The 13,962-nt window shown below is 38.3% G+C and overlaps 1 protein-coding gene across 5 annotated transcripts in view; it reads left to right on the forward strand.

Moving 5' to 3' along the window:
* The window catches only part of SLC12A1 (solute carrier family 12 member 1), a 101,788-nt gene that overhangs the window by 54,659 nt on the left and 33,167 nt on the right, over nucleotides 1–13,962 (forward strand). For all 5 annotated transcript variants that reach the window (XM_050797132.1, XM_050797135.1, XM_050797134.1 and 2 more), the window contains 2 exons: nucleotides 7,535–7,675; nucleotides 10,543–10,649. In XM_050797132.1, the coding sequence (XP_050653089.1) occupies nucleotides 7,535–7,675; nucleotides 10,543–10,649 (248 nt within the window). The remainder of the gene's footprint in view (nucleotides 1–7,534; nucleotides 7,676–10,542; nucleotides 10,650–13,962) is intronic.

The following is a 13,962-nucleotide window of genomic DNA, read 5'->3' on the forward strand; positions in this document are numbered from 1 at the left end:
TGTGGTGAGTCAAGATCGCACCACTGCATTCCAGCCTGGGCTACAGAGCAAGACTCCATCATCATCATCATCATCATCATCATCATCATCATAATAATGATAAAGTCTAAGTCTTCCACACTAGCCCACCTCTACTTGTATTCCCCCCCGCCACACACACACACACATGCACACACACCACTCAAAATTGTCAGCTAACAATGTATTTTTATAGTACTTAAGTACTTGCCTATTCTTCAAACCATTTTTCTTCAAAGCATTTTTCTACAGTTTTTCTTATTGGAGCCCCACAATAGCCTAGTGAAGCAGGACAGAAAAGTAGCCCTGTTCCCATTTTACTGATTGGGAAAGTGAGATTCAGGAAAATTAAATTATTGCACTGGATCACACAACAAGAAAGTGGCAGAGCCAAGATATCAGTCCAGGTCACACAAGTGTGCTAAGTGTCACACCTTGAGGAGAAAGCCTTAGCACACTTGCATCCTTGGGAGTACTATTAGAATCCAGCACCACTACTTAAATCTCCAATACCTGCCAAGGAATGGGGCGGTCAGGAAGTCAGGTGACTTTCGAGCCAGTCAACTCTGCCATGATGCTGGGGGCTAATTTACCACATGTCATCTTGATCAGCACTTAAGCATCTCTTTACACTTGGCAATATTCTAAATGCTCTATGAAGCAGTTGTTCATATTCTCTTTCCTCTCAGTGCTTATATGACAGTAATTCAAACAATATAACTTAATGCAATTATCTGGTAGGAGATGGAGAGATTCCTACGGAGTACTTGTGAGATTGACAGGTTAAGTAATGACCAACTGTGACTCCAGAGAATTTTTAAAAATCTTATCAAGCACCTCTCTCTCATATTATCAACTTTGGTGCCCTGGATTGGTGGATTTCATTTTGGACAATGTAATATAGGAGCCAGTTTTGATGAAATAAGCAGTTTGGGGTGTTTTTCTTCTCCAGCAATTTAGAGAAAACTTAGTTTAGCAGGCAATAAAGTATCTTTAGGACTGAAGAAATAAACTGGGAGTATAAACAGTCATCTACTGGCAAAGGAGAAAGGGTCTCCTAAGAAACAAGAGAGATTGCTTTTAATTAACCCTTTGCTGCTTTAACTATAATACAGGAGGATAGTGCTGGAATATCATTTCATTTGAAGTAGGCACCTTAGTCTCTGCCCCCAATGGCCCTGTTTGTTTGACACATATGTTGGGCTGCATTATACGTTACTATACTGGTCTCTCCACGTAGGGCCCAAGAGTCTTGCTCTCAGGTGCCAAGGTTCTCCTCGGGACAGAAAATAGTTACTGCATCAGTTAATGACTTTCCAGTTAGTTACTTTGTATGAGCTCCTGGGGCTACAGATGTTGACAGCATTTTTAGACTCCAGGCTCAGTCGTCAATCATCTTTGCAAAGAAACAGATGGAAGGGGATGTAAGGGGAGTAAGAATGCCATTAGAATTTTTTTTTCCAAAAGCACAATGGTTGATGGTTAGGCCAACCTTGTGGAAAATGTTAAATAGCGATGATAATAAGAGAATGACAATTTAGTTTTTAGGTCTAGGAAGCTGGTGCTCATGGGCTTTTGAGAATAACAGTCAAGTTTCAAATCATTATTTTGCCACCTATTAGTCGTGAGTCCCTTAGGCACATAATTTCATCTCTCTGTGCCTTACTTTTCTCAGTTGTAAACTGAAAATAATAAAAATAGCACCTACGTTATAGAGTTGCTATTTGAATTATAGAAGATAAGCTTTCTAATGCTGAGTCCAGTGTCCCTCAAAGAGTAAATACTCAATTAACTTTCATTGTTATTGTGATATTGTTATTGTCAATATCATTATTTTTGCCATGCTATAGTTGCCATTTTTATTCCAGAAATATATTACCTTCAATAAAAACCTAAAGCATGCCCTCTTAGAAAAACCAGGTCCAGACACTGGATTTTGAACTTTTTAAATGTGCAGCACTTTGATCATGATGGAACGGTGAGATATGTGCTTCCACCCACTAGTCACAGGACAGCAGGCTCTGGACTCCATCCTTCCGGTGGCCTGCAGCTACTGAAGTACTTGCTTTAAGTACTGTTACATTACCAGAAAGGAGCAAGATTTAGAACTCATTGGCATTTTGATGTGGGTGGGTAGAGGGAAAACATGTGGCCACAGCTGTCATTTCCCACAACCGTAGCATTTTTATATTTGAAATTAAGAGAGCTGTACTCTGCTGGACCCCAAGCACCCACTGTGGCCTTTCAACTATCCAGCTAACTCTTACAGTCTCCTGCAGGCCTCTTCCCCTCTCTTGCTTTTTTACTATTCAGCTTAAAGATTTCAAGTGAGCAACTCTTCATCAAGGTAAATTTGGGGACGCATTTTAAAGAATCCAGCTTGGTAATTTAAAAAATACTGTCTAGTCTTCTCTTCTGAACTAACATAAAATAAATAAGTGACATACTTCTGTCCCAGTAGGCTTTGTATTAAACATGTGAGTCATTTTGTTCTTTTGTACCTATCATTCCTATCACCATAGGAAGACAGAGGGAGAAAAACTCCACCTTGTAGTATCCCCCTCATATTTCTTTTTTTTTTTTTTTTTTTTTTTTTTTTTTTTTGAGACGGAGTCTCGCTCTGTCGCCCAGGCTGGAGTGCAGTGGCGCGATCTCGGCTCACTGCAAGCTCCGCCTCCTGGGTTTACGCCATTCTCCTGCCTCAGCCTCCTCCCCCTCATATTTCTAAGCATAGCCAAGTCCAACAGGTTCAGCAAAAAGTAAGTTATTAGTTAAAAGTTGCAAGTTGCATCCTCCACCAGTTCTACCCTATGTATCCTGACACAAATAAGCACTGCCTTTGTCAATGAGTTTCCTCACTTATGTCATTCATAGTAGATGCAGAGATATCCAAACCAATCATCCCAGATAACTTAATTTGAATTTATGTACCTGTAATTCTCTGGGCACACCAAGTTCAGTTCTAGAAGTCTTACGGGATCAGTTGACACTTACCTTTCCCAGGTGCAAAGGCATCATACTGCAGCAGTTCCTTATTCATATACTTCTCAATTTTACATTTAAAAATAGGAATTTGTAATTAAAACAAATTAAAAAACAGATATATGTTTAAGGATCAAAAGTTAATTGAATTGAAAGTCAATTCCATTAATCTGGGATTTGGAACACATATCAGATAAAGTCATTATTGTCCAAAAACACACCGCTTACCTCTTTTCTCAATTTTGCTTGTCTTACCTCGCAAAAGGCTCTCAGGTCTACAGTGGCATCTTTTATCAAGTACATTGTGTTGTGCTGGTGGCTGAAGAAATAAGATTTTTTTTTAAAGGTTGATTCTGTTTTTTAATTTTGAAACACTAAAAAAATAACTAGGTTGGATCATATAAAATTTACATTTTTATAGATCAAAATCACTGGGCACTGGCAGTTTCATATGGCTCACTATATAAAATTAAAGGAGACCTTCAATTTATATTCTGCCTTTCCTAATTCATGATTGTTAACATTCTGGGCCAGATGCAGTGAGTCCCTGCCTAAAAAAGAAAAAAGAAAAAAAAATGGTTATAGATGCTTCCACTCACTTTATTTTATTTTTTATTTATTTATGTATTTGTTTATTTTTTCATTAATTTATTTATTTGAGACAGTCTCCCTCTGTCACTTAGGCTGGAGTACAATGACACAATCATAGCTCACTGCAGCCTTGAGTGCCCAGGTTCAAGCAATCCTCCCACCTCAGCCTTCCCAGTATCTGGGACTATAGGCATGTGCCACCACACCCAGCTAATTTTTGTATTTTTTGTAGAGAAAGGATTTCACCATGTTGCCCAGGCTGGTCTCCAACTCCAGGGCTCAAGCGATTTACCCTCCTCGACCTCCCAAAGTCCATTATAGGTATGAGCCACTGCACTCAGCCTTCCACTCGCTTTTTAAATGATATAAGCCATTACAGATCAAGTTAAAGCCCCTTTTAATACCGCTGCAGACCCCTGGCTCTCTCTGTCCCCAGAGGCAATGTTATCTGAATTTTATGGGTATTCTTCTCATCACTTCACACATGGATACCGAAATGTAAATCTATTTTCATTCATGTTTTTCTTACTCATTAATGTTACTTTAAACTCGATTGTCCTCTCCTGTAAAGGAGGAAAGGGATGGCCTTTGACCGGCTTTCTCATGTAGAATCTCTCTTAGACTTTTACCCTGTTTCTTTTTCTCTTTTTTTTCTAAAAAAATTATAAAATATCTTAAGAAAACCTAAAGCTCTCTTTGAATTCTCTGTTTGAGGAGTTCTCAATAAATCTCACAGAAGACACCCACCTCTTAACTCTGGCATAAGGAAGGCAGTTCAAGCCCATATAACCCAGGGAAAACGAAAATTCTCATTTTTTCTTCTATCTTCAACCTCCTCTTAATTTCAAATTTCACATCCACCAAGGAAAAAATATATTCTTTCTAGATGCATCTTATTCTTTTTTTATCAGTGAGCCTCTGTTATGATGTTAATAAAATAGTGACGTGACCAAATATTGAAAGAACGAAATGACCTATGAATTGGCACTAGCACGTACGGTAAAATAACATGAACCAAATCAGAAAGGGAAAAATTTTCTTTCCCACAATTCCAACCAAAGCAGCCATGAAAACAAAGACAGACTAGTAAGACTCAGTGTTAAAAAAAAAAAAAAAAAAAAAAAAAAAAAAAAAAAAAAACTTGGAAGGAATATTGCACTTGGCAAATTCCTCTGTTTGATCCGAATGGGGTTGGAACCCCTTTACAAACTCTTTTTCATGATAGTCACTTATTTAAAGTAATATCACATCAACTTCTCCACACTACATAATTAGAAATGCTTTACCCATTTCTCAATTAATATCAAAGTTATAATATATACAAGATTTTTAAAGCTTCTTTGTTTGAATCCTGAATTAATTTATGTACTCATATTTTGGATCCCAACTGAAGCTAATCTCTATAATGTTATAATGGGGTAATAAAATTCATTTTTGTAACTATGACATATTTGAATGTTGAATAATTGTATTCCAGTATGTCTTTTCTCTTTGTTAGTTTGCTTTATTCTTACTACATTTGTATTGCAGCCTTCCTTGCTTTGCATTAATAAGTGTGCTACAATGATGTTATAATCGTTTTTAGCAAAGAGAGATTCTGCATGAAACATTTTTATGACTTCTCAATATGGCAAGTTTAGGCATTAAAGTAAATCTCTCTGTCACAATTAACGTTTAATCTGGATTTTTATAATACTAACAGACATACGTTAGACTGTATTTATTTAAATAAATGCCATTCTCCCCAGGGGTTCACAGTCACTGTGGTACAACTCACTACACTGATGGTTCAAAGTCTTTCCTGTTATTCTTCTATCTAATGGCTGTTGTTACCACTGAACTTCCTTGAATAAAATATTCTTTCTTTTTCTTGCAGTTGAAGAAGTTTAGAATGCTCAAAGAAGGACTAGTGATTCAAAAGGCATTGACAGTCTGGAAACCTGAGCTAAATTGATCCATAAAGGCTTATCTTTCCTTAGACTAGGTCATCTAATTTAGTAACTACCCTCCCAATCTCTCTACCTTTTCTATCTTCATGGAAGTTTCTTGTTTTTAAATTTTCCTTTAATAAGAAGTCAGTCAAACTGTTTTGAAAAGTTGGCAGGTTCTAGGAAATATGCTGGAAAAAATAAGAATATAAAGAGTCTGATCCAATTTAAATAGAATATTAAAATGGAAGGGACCCTAGAGATTGAATGCTGTGTAATAGAAACATATTATGTGCCATATATGTAATTTAAAATTTTCTAGTAGCCAATTAAAAAGGAAAAAAGAAATAGGTAAAGTTATTCTTAATAATATTGTATTTAACCCAATGTGAGCAAAATATTATAATTTCAATATGGAATCATTACAGAAACATTAATGAGATATTTTACATTCTTTTTTGTACTAAGACTTTGAAATCCAGTGTGTAATTTGTGCTTCCAGCATATCTCAATATGAACCAGCCACATTTCAAATGCTTAATAGCAGCATGGACATACAGGCTATCATATTGGGCAGTGATGACCTAGGCAATTGCCTGAGTTTTATCAATGTAGAACATACATCAAGAGAGGACAAATGGCAGACCCAGGGTGTCAGCCAGTCAGTGCCAGATCTCAACCCAACATTCTGACTCACAGTTCAGTGTTCCTGCAAGCACAGTGGTAAAATCAGGTCTGGGGCTTTGATGACATTGCACTAGGTACTATATTATTACTACTTAAAGCAATCTTGCAGGAACTAGAGTTTATCCTCAGTTTCAGAATAAGATATAAAAGCTCAGAGATAAGAAATTACCTCCTCAGGCTTAGATCTGAGACCAGTTTTGTCTGACCGCAAAGCCTGGGCTTTTTTTTTTTCTTGCATCCCAATGTCCTTTCTCTCCAATCTAAGACCCTTTAAGACCATGACTCCAAGTGTGGTCTAAGGAGCAGCAGCATCTGTTGCCTCTAGGAGTTTGTTAGAAATACAAAATCCTGAGCCCTGCTTCAATACCTATAAGGCTGCATTTATCAAGATCCCAAGTGATTCATGTAAAATCCAAGCCATCTCAACAAAATACAAATCTCTCTATAAATTAAAAGAATTTCTGGGAGAATGGATTTGTACCCTGTCAGACATATGGCAGATAATCAGAAATACCTTTTGGATTGAATTACAGCATGAGAAGAAAAAAACCAGCTTGAATATTTAAGGAAAAAGAAATAAAAACAGAATTTTTCATTAAAAATGGGTTTCCAAAACTAAATCTTGAAATTATAAAATGTCCTATCAACCATCCTAACACCTGTCTTCTTCCCTCTTAATCTCTTCCACTCTCCTTAGGTCATAGGTATGTAAACTTTCGTTCCCCCCAAATTCACTGAATGACAAGGAAACGTTAATGTATTTGAATGGAAGTGTGGCAACATTACACAGGGAAAAGTGGTATAAGAGTATTTTTGTCACACGAAAAAGCAATGCATCAGCCAAATAGAATTGTCAAGATGTGCAGTTCATGGCAGGATTTGCAGCTCACCATGTTCTACCTCCCATGGAGCTCTGTCCATTTCTTGACATTAGGCTCCAGCTGAGATTTCTTTGGTGTTCCTGAAAGTGGCTCTCGCTAACGGGTCAAAGGTTGATTGTGTATTTATCCTGAGCCTCTTCAATCACATTTTCAGTATTTTCCTCATGTGTCATGACGCCTTCAGCTCTTCCTTTCATTCAGTGTCAGGCAGTTCATTAAGCAGATGTTAATCAGTCTGGATGTTTTGGGTAGAAAATGAATGATGTGAATAGCACAGGTCCTCTCCAAAAGGCTGAATCTGCGAAACGCTGCTCAGTGAGGTGTTTGTCCCTCTTTCCCACTTCCTAACTCCATGGGGCATTGCTGGCTATTTTTGTCCTTTAGAAAACAACAGCAATGTGATGTATAATAGCAGGGTTCTAACCAATATTTCATTGTGTCGCACAGGGACCGCGCAAACTGTGTGTTAAGGAGATGAACGGTGGCATGGCGAAAAAACAGGCCTGGCTTATAAAGAACAAAATCAAGGCTTTTTACGCTGCAGTGGCGGCAGACTGTTTCAGGGATGGTGTCCGAAGTCTCCTTCAGGTAAGGCTGCATTCAGGGAATGAGCACAGAGGCAAAGAACAACGAGTGCTCCGTGTTAATGAGGCTCCCAGAGTGAACGGCTGTAGTTAGGCAGCCCAGCATCAGAGATCAGTGCAGATGGTTAAGGAATTATTTTGAATTCCTGGGTATAGGCAAAGCTAGAACAAAAGCAGAGAAGTTCTATTACAATGAACTATGAATGATACACTGGAAATGGAAAATGAGGTTGCCTTTGGCCACCAGCATACATTCTGCCCCCGTACTTATTGAAATGCAAATTTGTTCTGGTGGTTGACGACATTCAGGATCCTATTGAAACTTCAAACTATTTTTATATCTCATACTGCATATAGCAATGCTCAAGTCAGGCATTCTTTTCCTTTTTTCTTTTGCAAATGGTGTTAGGGCAGCTGCTAGACCAACTAAATTAATGCATGGTGATCTGGGCATAAAATCTCCCTATCCTCCTGAATTATTTCCAGAACGCTAAATAAAATGTAATAATCTCTACAGCTCAACCTTAAATCCCACAGTTCTCTCATCTTTTCTCCCTTATTTTTTTCCTTTTTCCTTCCTTTATCTCTGCTATAGTAAGTACATAAAATCTTTCCCTAGTTCTGATCTTCACAATTTAGAGTGACGGAGAATCCTTAAAACAAACAATCCAAGAGACCCTCAGAAATTGTAGAGCTTGGCGTTCTGAGCATTTTGGGTTTAGTATGGTTGAAAAACCCTAATTATGTATATATGAAATGGTGCATTTGGCTTTCAGAGTTACTGTATCTCAGAGTGTCAGAAGTCAGAACTGCATCCAGGTAACTCAGATGCGCATGCAGGCAGGAAAGAAAAAATATTGGTTAAGCTTAATTGGTAATGTTTTGGAGCTTAAGAGTATTTGATGCAATCCTGTGTCTAATTTCCCTTAATAACACTTGCAAGGTAGCTGCACATGCAGAGAAACCATTTCTGCAAAACCTATTACCCACAATGAGCCCCTTTTCATCTGTTATTAATTTGCTAAACCATGGAAATAGGTGTTACTGCAAGATGCTGATTTTTCTTTCAGTACCAAGTTAGTTTTCAATAGCTCTTTGGTTAAATATATTGGCACTATTCGTCATTTATTATAAAATTATCATAGAAGATTGGTAAAACAAAATTTTCAACTAGGAATGGGAATATGGACATAAAATAAGAGCAGGGAAAGAAAAGACGCAAGTATGAAAAAGAACTCTTAGATTAATCCAGAAGAAATGGTAGAAAATTTGAACATGCATACATTCACATGCATTTCTTCCCATAAAAAGTGAAGTACAGGGGAGCCATGGCAAAAGGACAAGACAAAGTGACATTAAAGGAAGCACTGCAGTTATATCATCTCAAATAAAACCATCTTTGCATCTAAGAAGTTATGGTACAAATTATCAAATCCTCAGAGTGTAGCTGTGGAAAAGACTACATCCATAACTTCTTACTGCCACACATTTGCCAAGGGCCAAATGAGAACTCCAAGAAGCTGCTGGGCTAGGAACAGTGCACCAAATGTTTTGGAGGCAAAGTTTATTTCAGGAGCCCTCCTTCATTGCCTATCTCCTTCCACCTGCTACTGTTTCCTCTAAAATGTCCAGCTCTGGCATTTCTTTCACTCTTCCCATGACACAGAACTACCTTCCATGACTCCCACTGCTCTCCCATCTTATTTTTTTTTATTTGAGATGCAGTTTCACTCTGTCGCCCAGGCTGGAGTGCAGTAGCACGATCTTGGCTCACTGGAACCCTCACCTCCCGGGTTCAAACGATTCTCCTGCTTCAGCCTCAAGAGCAGCTGGGATTACAGGCGCACACCACCATGCCTAGCTAATTTTTTGTATTTTTAGTTGAGATGGGTTTTCACCATGTTAGCCAGGCAAGTCTCAAACTCCTGAGCTCAAGTGATCCACCCACCTCAGCCTCCCAAAGTGCTGGGATTATAGGCATGAGCCATCGCACCTGGCTGCTCTCCCATCGTTACCTGTCAATGTCTCACCAACTCCCAAGACTCAGTCGAAATACCACCTCTCCTATGAAGCTGGCCATGAATCCTCACCTGTAATTCAAGTTTCCTTCCTTTGTTCTTCTATATGAGTTTCTATTACATTTGCATGTATATTAGAAGTATTTGTGTAAATATTGTCTTCTTCACCATGTTTAGTTCCATGAGGCCAAAGAATGTGCTTCACCACTCTCCCACCAAAACTGACGTAGCACTGTGCAATTCAGAGATGCTTAGTAATATTGTCAAATTAAATTTGATTAACTAGAAGCTGTATGCTGTCGTCTAATGAAGGGAAACAACACTTCTGATATGGAAGACGGCTATTAATGATACTGTCATATAAAAGAATTAGGTTTTGGAAACATAATTCAGTCACTCTTCAATAAATAACATAAGTAGAGATTTCAGTGATCCTTGTACATAAGAATTTTCCAAACATGGATTTTATTGCTGATGACATTATGGATATAACAGGTGGAAATGAGCTTTGAACCACTAAGTTACAACATGCATACCAACAGTTAAGCTGACCCTCACTTGATTTTAAATTATTGAACCATTTTAATGAGTGTGTCAGAAGAAATGCAAATGACTGCTAATTTAGAAAAGCTACATTTCTGTCATCTAAAATCCATTTATAGCTGAGATGATTTAGAATTAATCTTTCTATTTTATGCTTGGGTACGGGCATGAAGGACATGACTAAAATGTAATCTAATCTTCAGAATCTTCAGAACATTACTTCAGTGCTCCTTTAGACATTATTTTTCATTTGTGCTGGTAGTTTCCCAGTACGGTAAGGATTGCCCATGTTTTTATGTCCTCTGTTTAGGCCTCAGGCTTAGGAAGAATGAAACCAAACACTCTGGTGATTGGATATAAGAAAAACTGGAGGAAAGCTCCCTTGACAGAGACTGAGAACTACGTGGGAATCATACAGTAAGTGATGGCTTTCAAGACGTGTTCTTGTTTATAAAGCACTAACCAGGGCAGTACATAACTTGTACTGCACATAACACTGTTGTGTCAGATTAAATTGCCTGAGAAGAGCACATTCCCCTGGTACTCTGACTTCTTTCCCAAGGTGAAAAAAACACCACCAATAATAGAGTTTGAGGGAATCAGAGTGTCAGAGGAGGCAGGGTGAGAGAAACACCAGTGTCAGAGAAAAAAGTAAATGTTTAGAGTTACAACCTTAAGATCTATTTACAAGATTAAAAGCAAAGCACAGCTAAGCAAAGAGAAATTTTTCTTTCAAAACACCTGGAATCTTGGGTTGGCTGGTGTCTTCAATTCAGTCATTGTCTTCTTCTGAGTCTCTGATAATTCGTTCACTATCCCAGAGCCCTATATCTCCCTCTGCTAAGAGGCTCCCATATGCCAGGTGCTTCTGTTACCAGGTGGAGCATCAATGGCTTGTGCACAGAATGTGAGTTTCTGGTGGTACATAACCTCTAATAGCTTAATATTTCAGGAGGCTTAGGATACAGGTGATAATGATAGATCTTAAAGGACTAGCAGGCAGCAGGCTAATGTCTTTAACATGAATTATCTCATTTAATTCTCATAGAAAGATTTCGAAGAAAGTACTATTATTTTTTTCCGATTCTACAAGTGGAGGCAAAGACATTAAAAATTAAGTAGCATACTGAAAAATCTCAGCATTTAGTGACAGAGCTGGAATTCCAACCCAGGACTATCCAAATGCAAAGCTGAAACTCATGACCATAACGCTATGCTTTCTCTATATGTTATATACTCCAAAACAAGTATTATGTATTTTATACTATATATAATATATATTACATACTTCAAAGTATTTTATATATATTATATATATTATATACTCCAAGTATTACATTATATATTATATACTCCAAAATTGTGTGTATATGTATGTATAAATATATATATGTGTGTATATATATACCCACAGTTTTGGACTATATAATATATAATACTTGGAGTATACATATATACATATAATACTTGGAGTATATAATATGTAACATTTGGAGTATACATATATACTCCAAGTATTACTTGGCTTAGTTTTTTTCCTTTGAATAAGAGAAAACAAATTCTACACATACAGAGAGAAACACTGTAGAAAGTTGAGCCTTTCGACCAGACCAGGCACGGTGGCTCACGCCCATAATCCCAGCATTTTGGTAGGCCGAGACGGATGGATCACCTGAGGTCAGGAGTTCCAGACCAGCCTGGCTAACATGGTGAAACCCCGTCTCTACTAAAAATACAAAAATAATACAAAAATTAGCTGGGCATGGTGGTGGGTGCCTACTCGGGAGGCTGAGGCAGCAGAATTACTTGAACCTGGGAGATGGAGGTTGCAGTGAGCTGAGATTACGCCACTGCACTCCAGCCTGGGCAACAAGAGTGAAACTCCATCTCAAAAAAAAAAAAAAAAAAAAAGAAAAGAAAGTTGAGCATTTCTTCTAGGCTTGAAAATACTCTATCAGACTCCAGAGGGGTAATGTTAGCTATGCCCAAAAGCCATCTTTTGTGTCAACATCTCTGGAAATGGAAGGTTTCCTGTGTCTGGGATCTGGCTGCACTTTGATTTCAGACCACAGGGTACATGACATCCCCTGGGAGATACAGCTGCATTTCAAAGTTCATCCTATCCACTGAAAACAAGTATACGCTTAGCACTTCTTAAAGTAGGCTATTTCTTCTACCCCTTGTTATTATAATCATAACATTTATCATTATATTGAGCAGATTTATGCAACATATTAACAAAAGCATTCTTAGTTCTATTGAAAGGAAGCATAAGAAAATAACTTTTATCTTCTAAAAGTACAGGAATTACTGAACAAACAGAAATTCACTCAACAGTCTTTCTAATGTGCGGAACCTATCTATTAAGTGCATTGTGTTTCCTGAACATATAAAGCCTGGATGCCACGTGCTGTCATCTGGCTCCTGCTGGTGTTATAAGTTCAGTAAGTTAAGGCTAAACCAGGTGATCGGGATAAGAATTTTACCAGGCTCAGCAAACAGTATTTTGATATGTTTAGAATCAGTCAGTTGCTGATCAGACATTCTTGGAAATTGACCAGATCTGTCCTCTGTTATCCAGATTCTTCAGTAAAATTTCATCTTTACCTCGGGGAACAAAAGGGATGGGGTGGGGCGGGCGGGGGGAGAGCAAATAGGAAGTAATGTGTAAATCTTCAACGAAATAGTCCATTATTTGATACAGAATTACTTCAGACTGTCTTCCAACCTCCCTACCATCCCAAACATTCTAGAAACCCAAAGGGAGCAAAATAATCAAACCCAGTAATACTGAACCAAGGAGGTCTCTGGCTTTTATAGCAAATTAATAATAGATCTCCTTGGTAATAAAGTTCAGTATTAGGGTGACCCATATTTGTACTAGTATAAAACCTAACTGGATTGGTAAAGTTAAATGACTTTACTAGCACAGCAATGAGGCTAATAGTGACAATCATGTGTCCATATTACATTTCCCTGTCCAATTTTTGTGGCTTTATGACTTAAAGTACAGTATTATTGTTAACACAGGGGTATTATTATAAAACTATAGTATTTTACCATTTTTCTTTTTCTTTTTTTTTTTTTTTTTGAGACAAGAATCTCCCTCTGTTGCCCAGGCTGGAGTGCAGTGGCGCGATCTCGGCTCACTGCAAGCTCCGCCTCCCGGGTTCATGCCATTCTCCTGCCTCAGCCTCCCAAGTGGCTGGGACTACAGGCGCCCGCCACCATGCCCGGCTAATTTTTGCATTTTTAGTAGAGACGGGGTTTCATCATGTTAGCCAGGATGGTCTCGATCTCCTGACCTCATGATCCGCCCACCTCGGCCTCCCAAAGTGCTGGGATTACAGGCGTGAGCCACTGCGCCCGGCTACCATTTTTCTTTGAATAAAATATTTTAAATGTCTGTAATATTCTTAAGTATGGTTTAGTGTTTTGTTTGTTTGTTTGTTTTTAAGACAGAGTCTCGCTCTGTTGCCCAGGCTGGAGTGCAGTGGCGCAGTTGTGCTCACTGCAACCTCCAGCTCCTGGGTTCAAGCAACTCTCTTGTCTCAGCCTACCGAGTAACCAGGACTACAGGTGCACACCACCATGCCCAGCTAATTTTTATATTTTTTGGTAGAGTTGGGGTTTCACTATGTTGGCCAGGTTAGTCTTGAACTCCTGTCCTCAGGTGATCCACCACCTTGGCCTCCCAGAGTGTTTAGATTACAGATGTGAGCCATCTTAC

Source organism: Macaca thibetana, chromosome 7 (assembly GCF_024542745.1).
Source record: "Macaca thibetana thibetana isolate TM-01 chromosome 7, ASM2454274v1, whole genome shotgun sequence".
NCBI lineage: Eukaryota > Metazoa > Chordata > Mammalia > Primates > Cercopithecidae > Macaca > Macaca thibetana.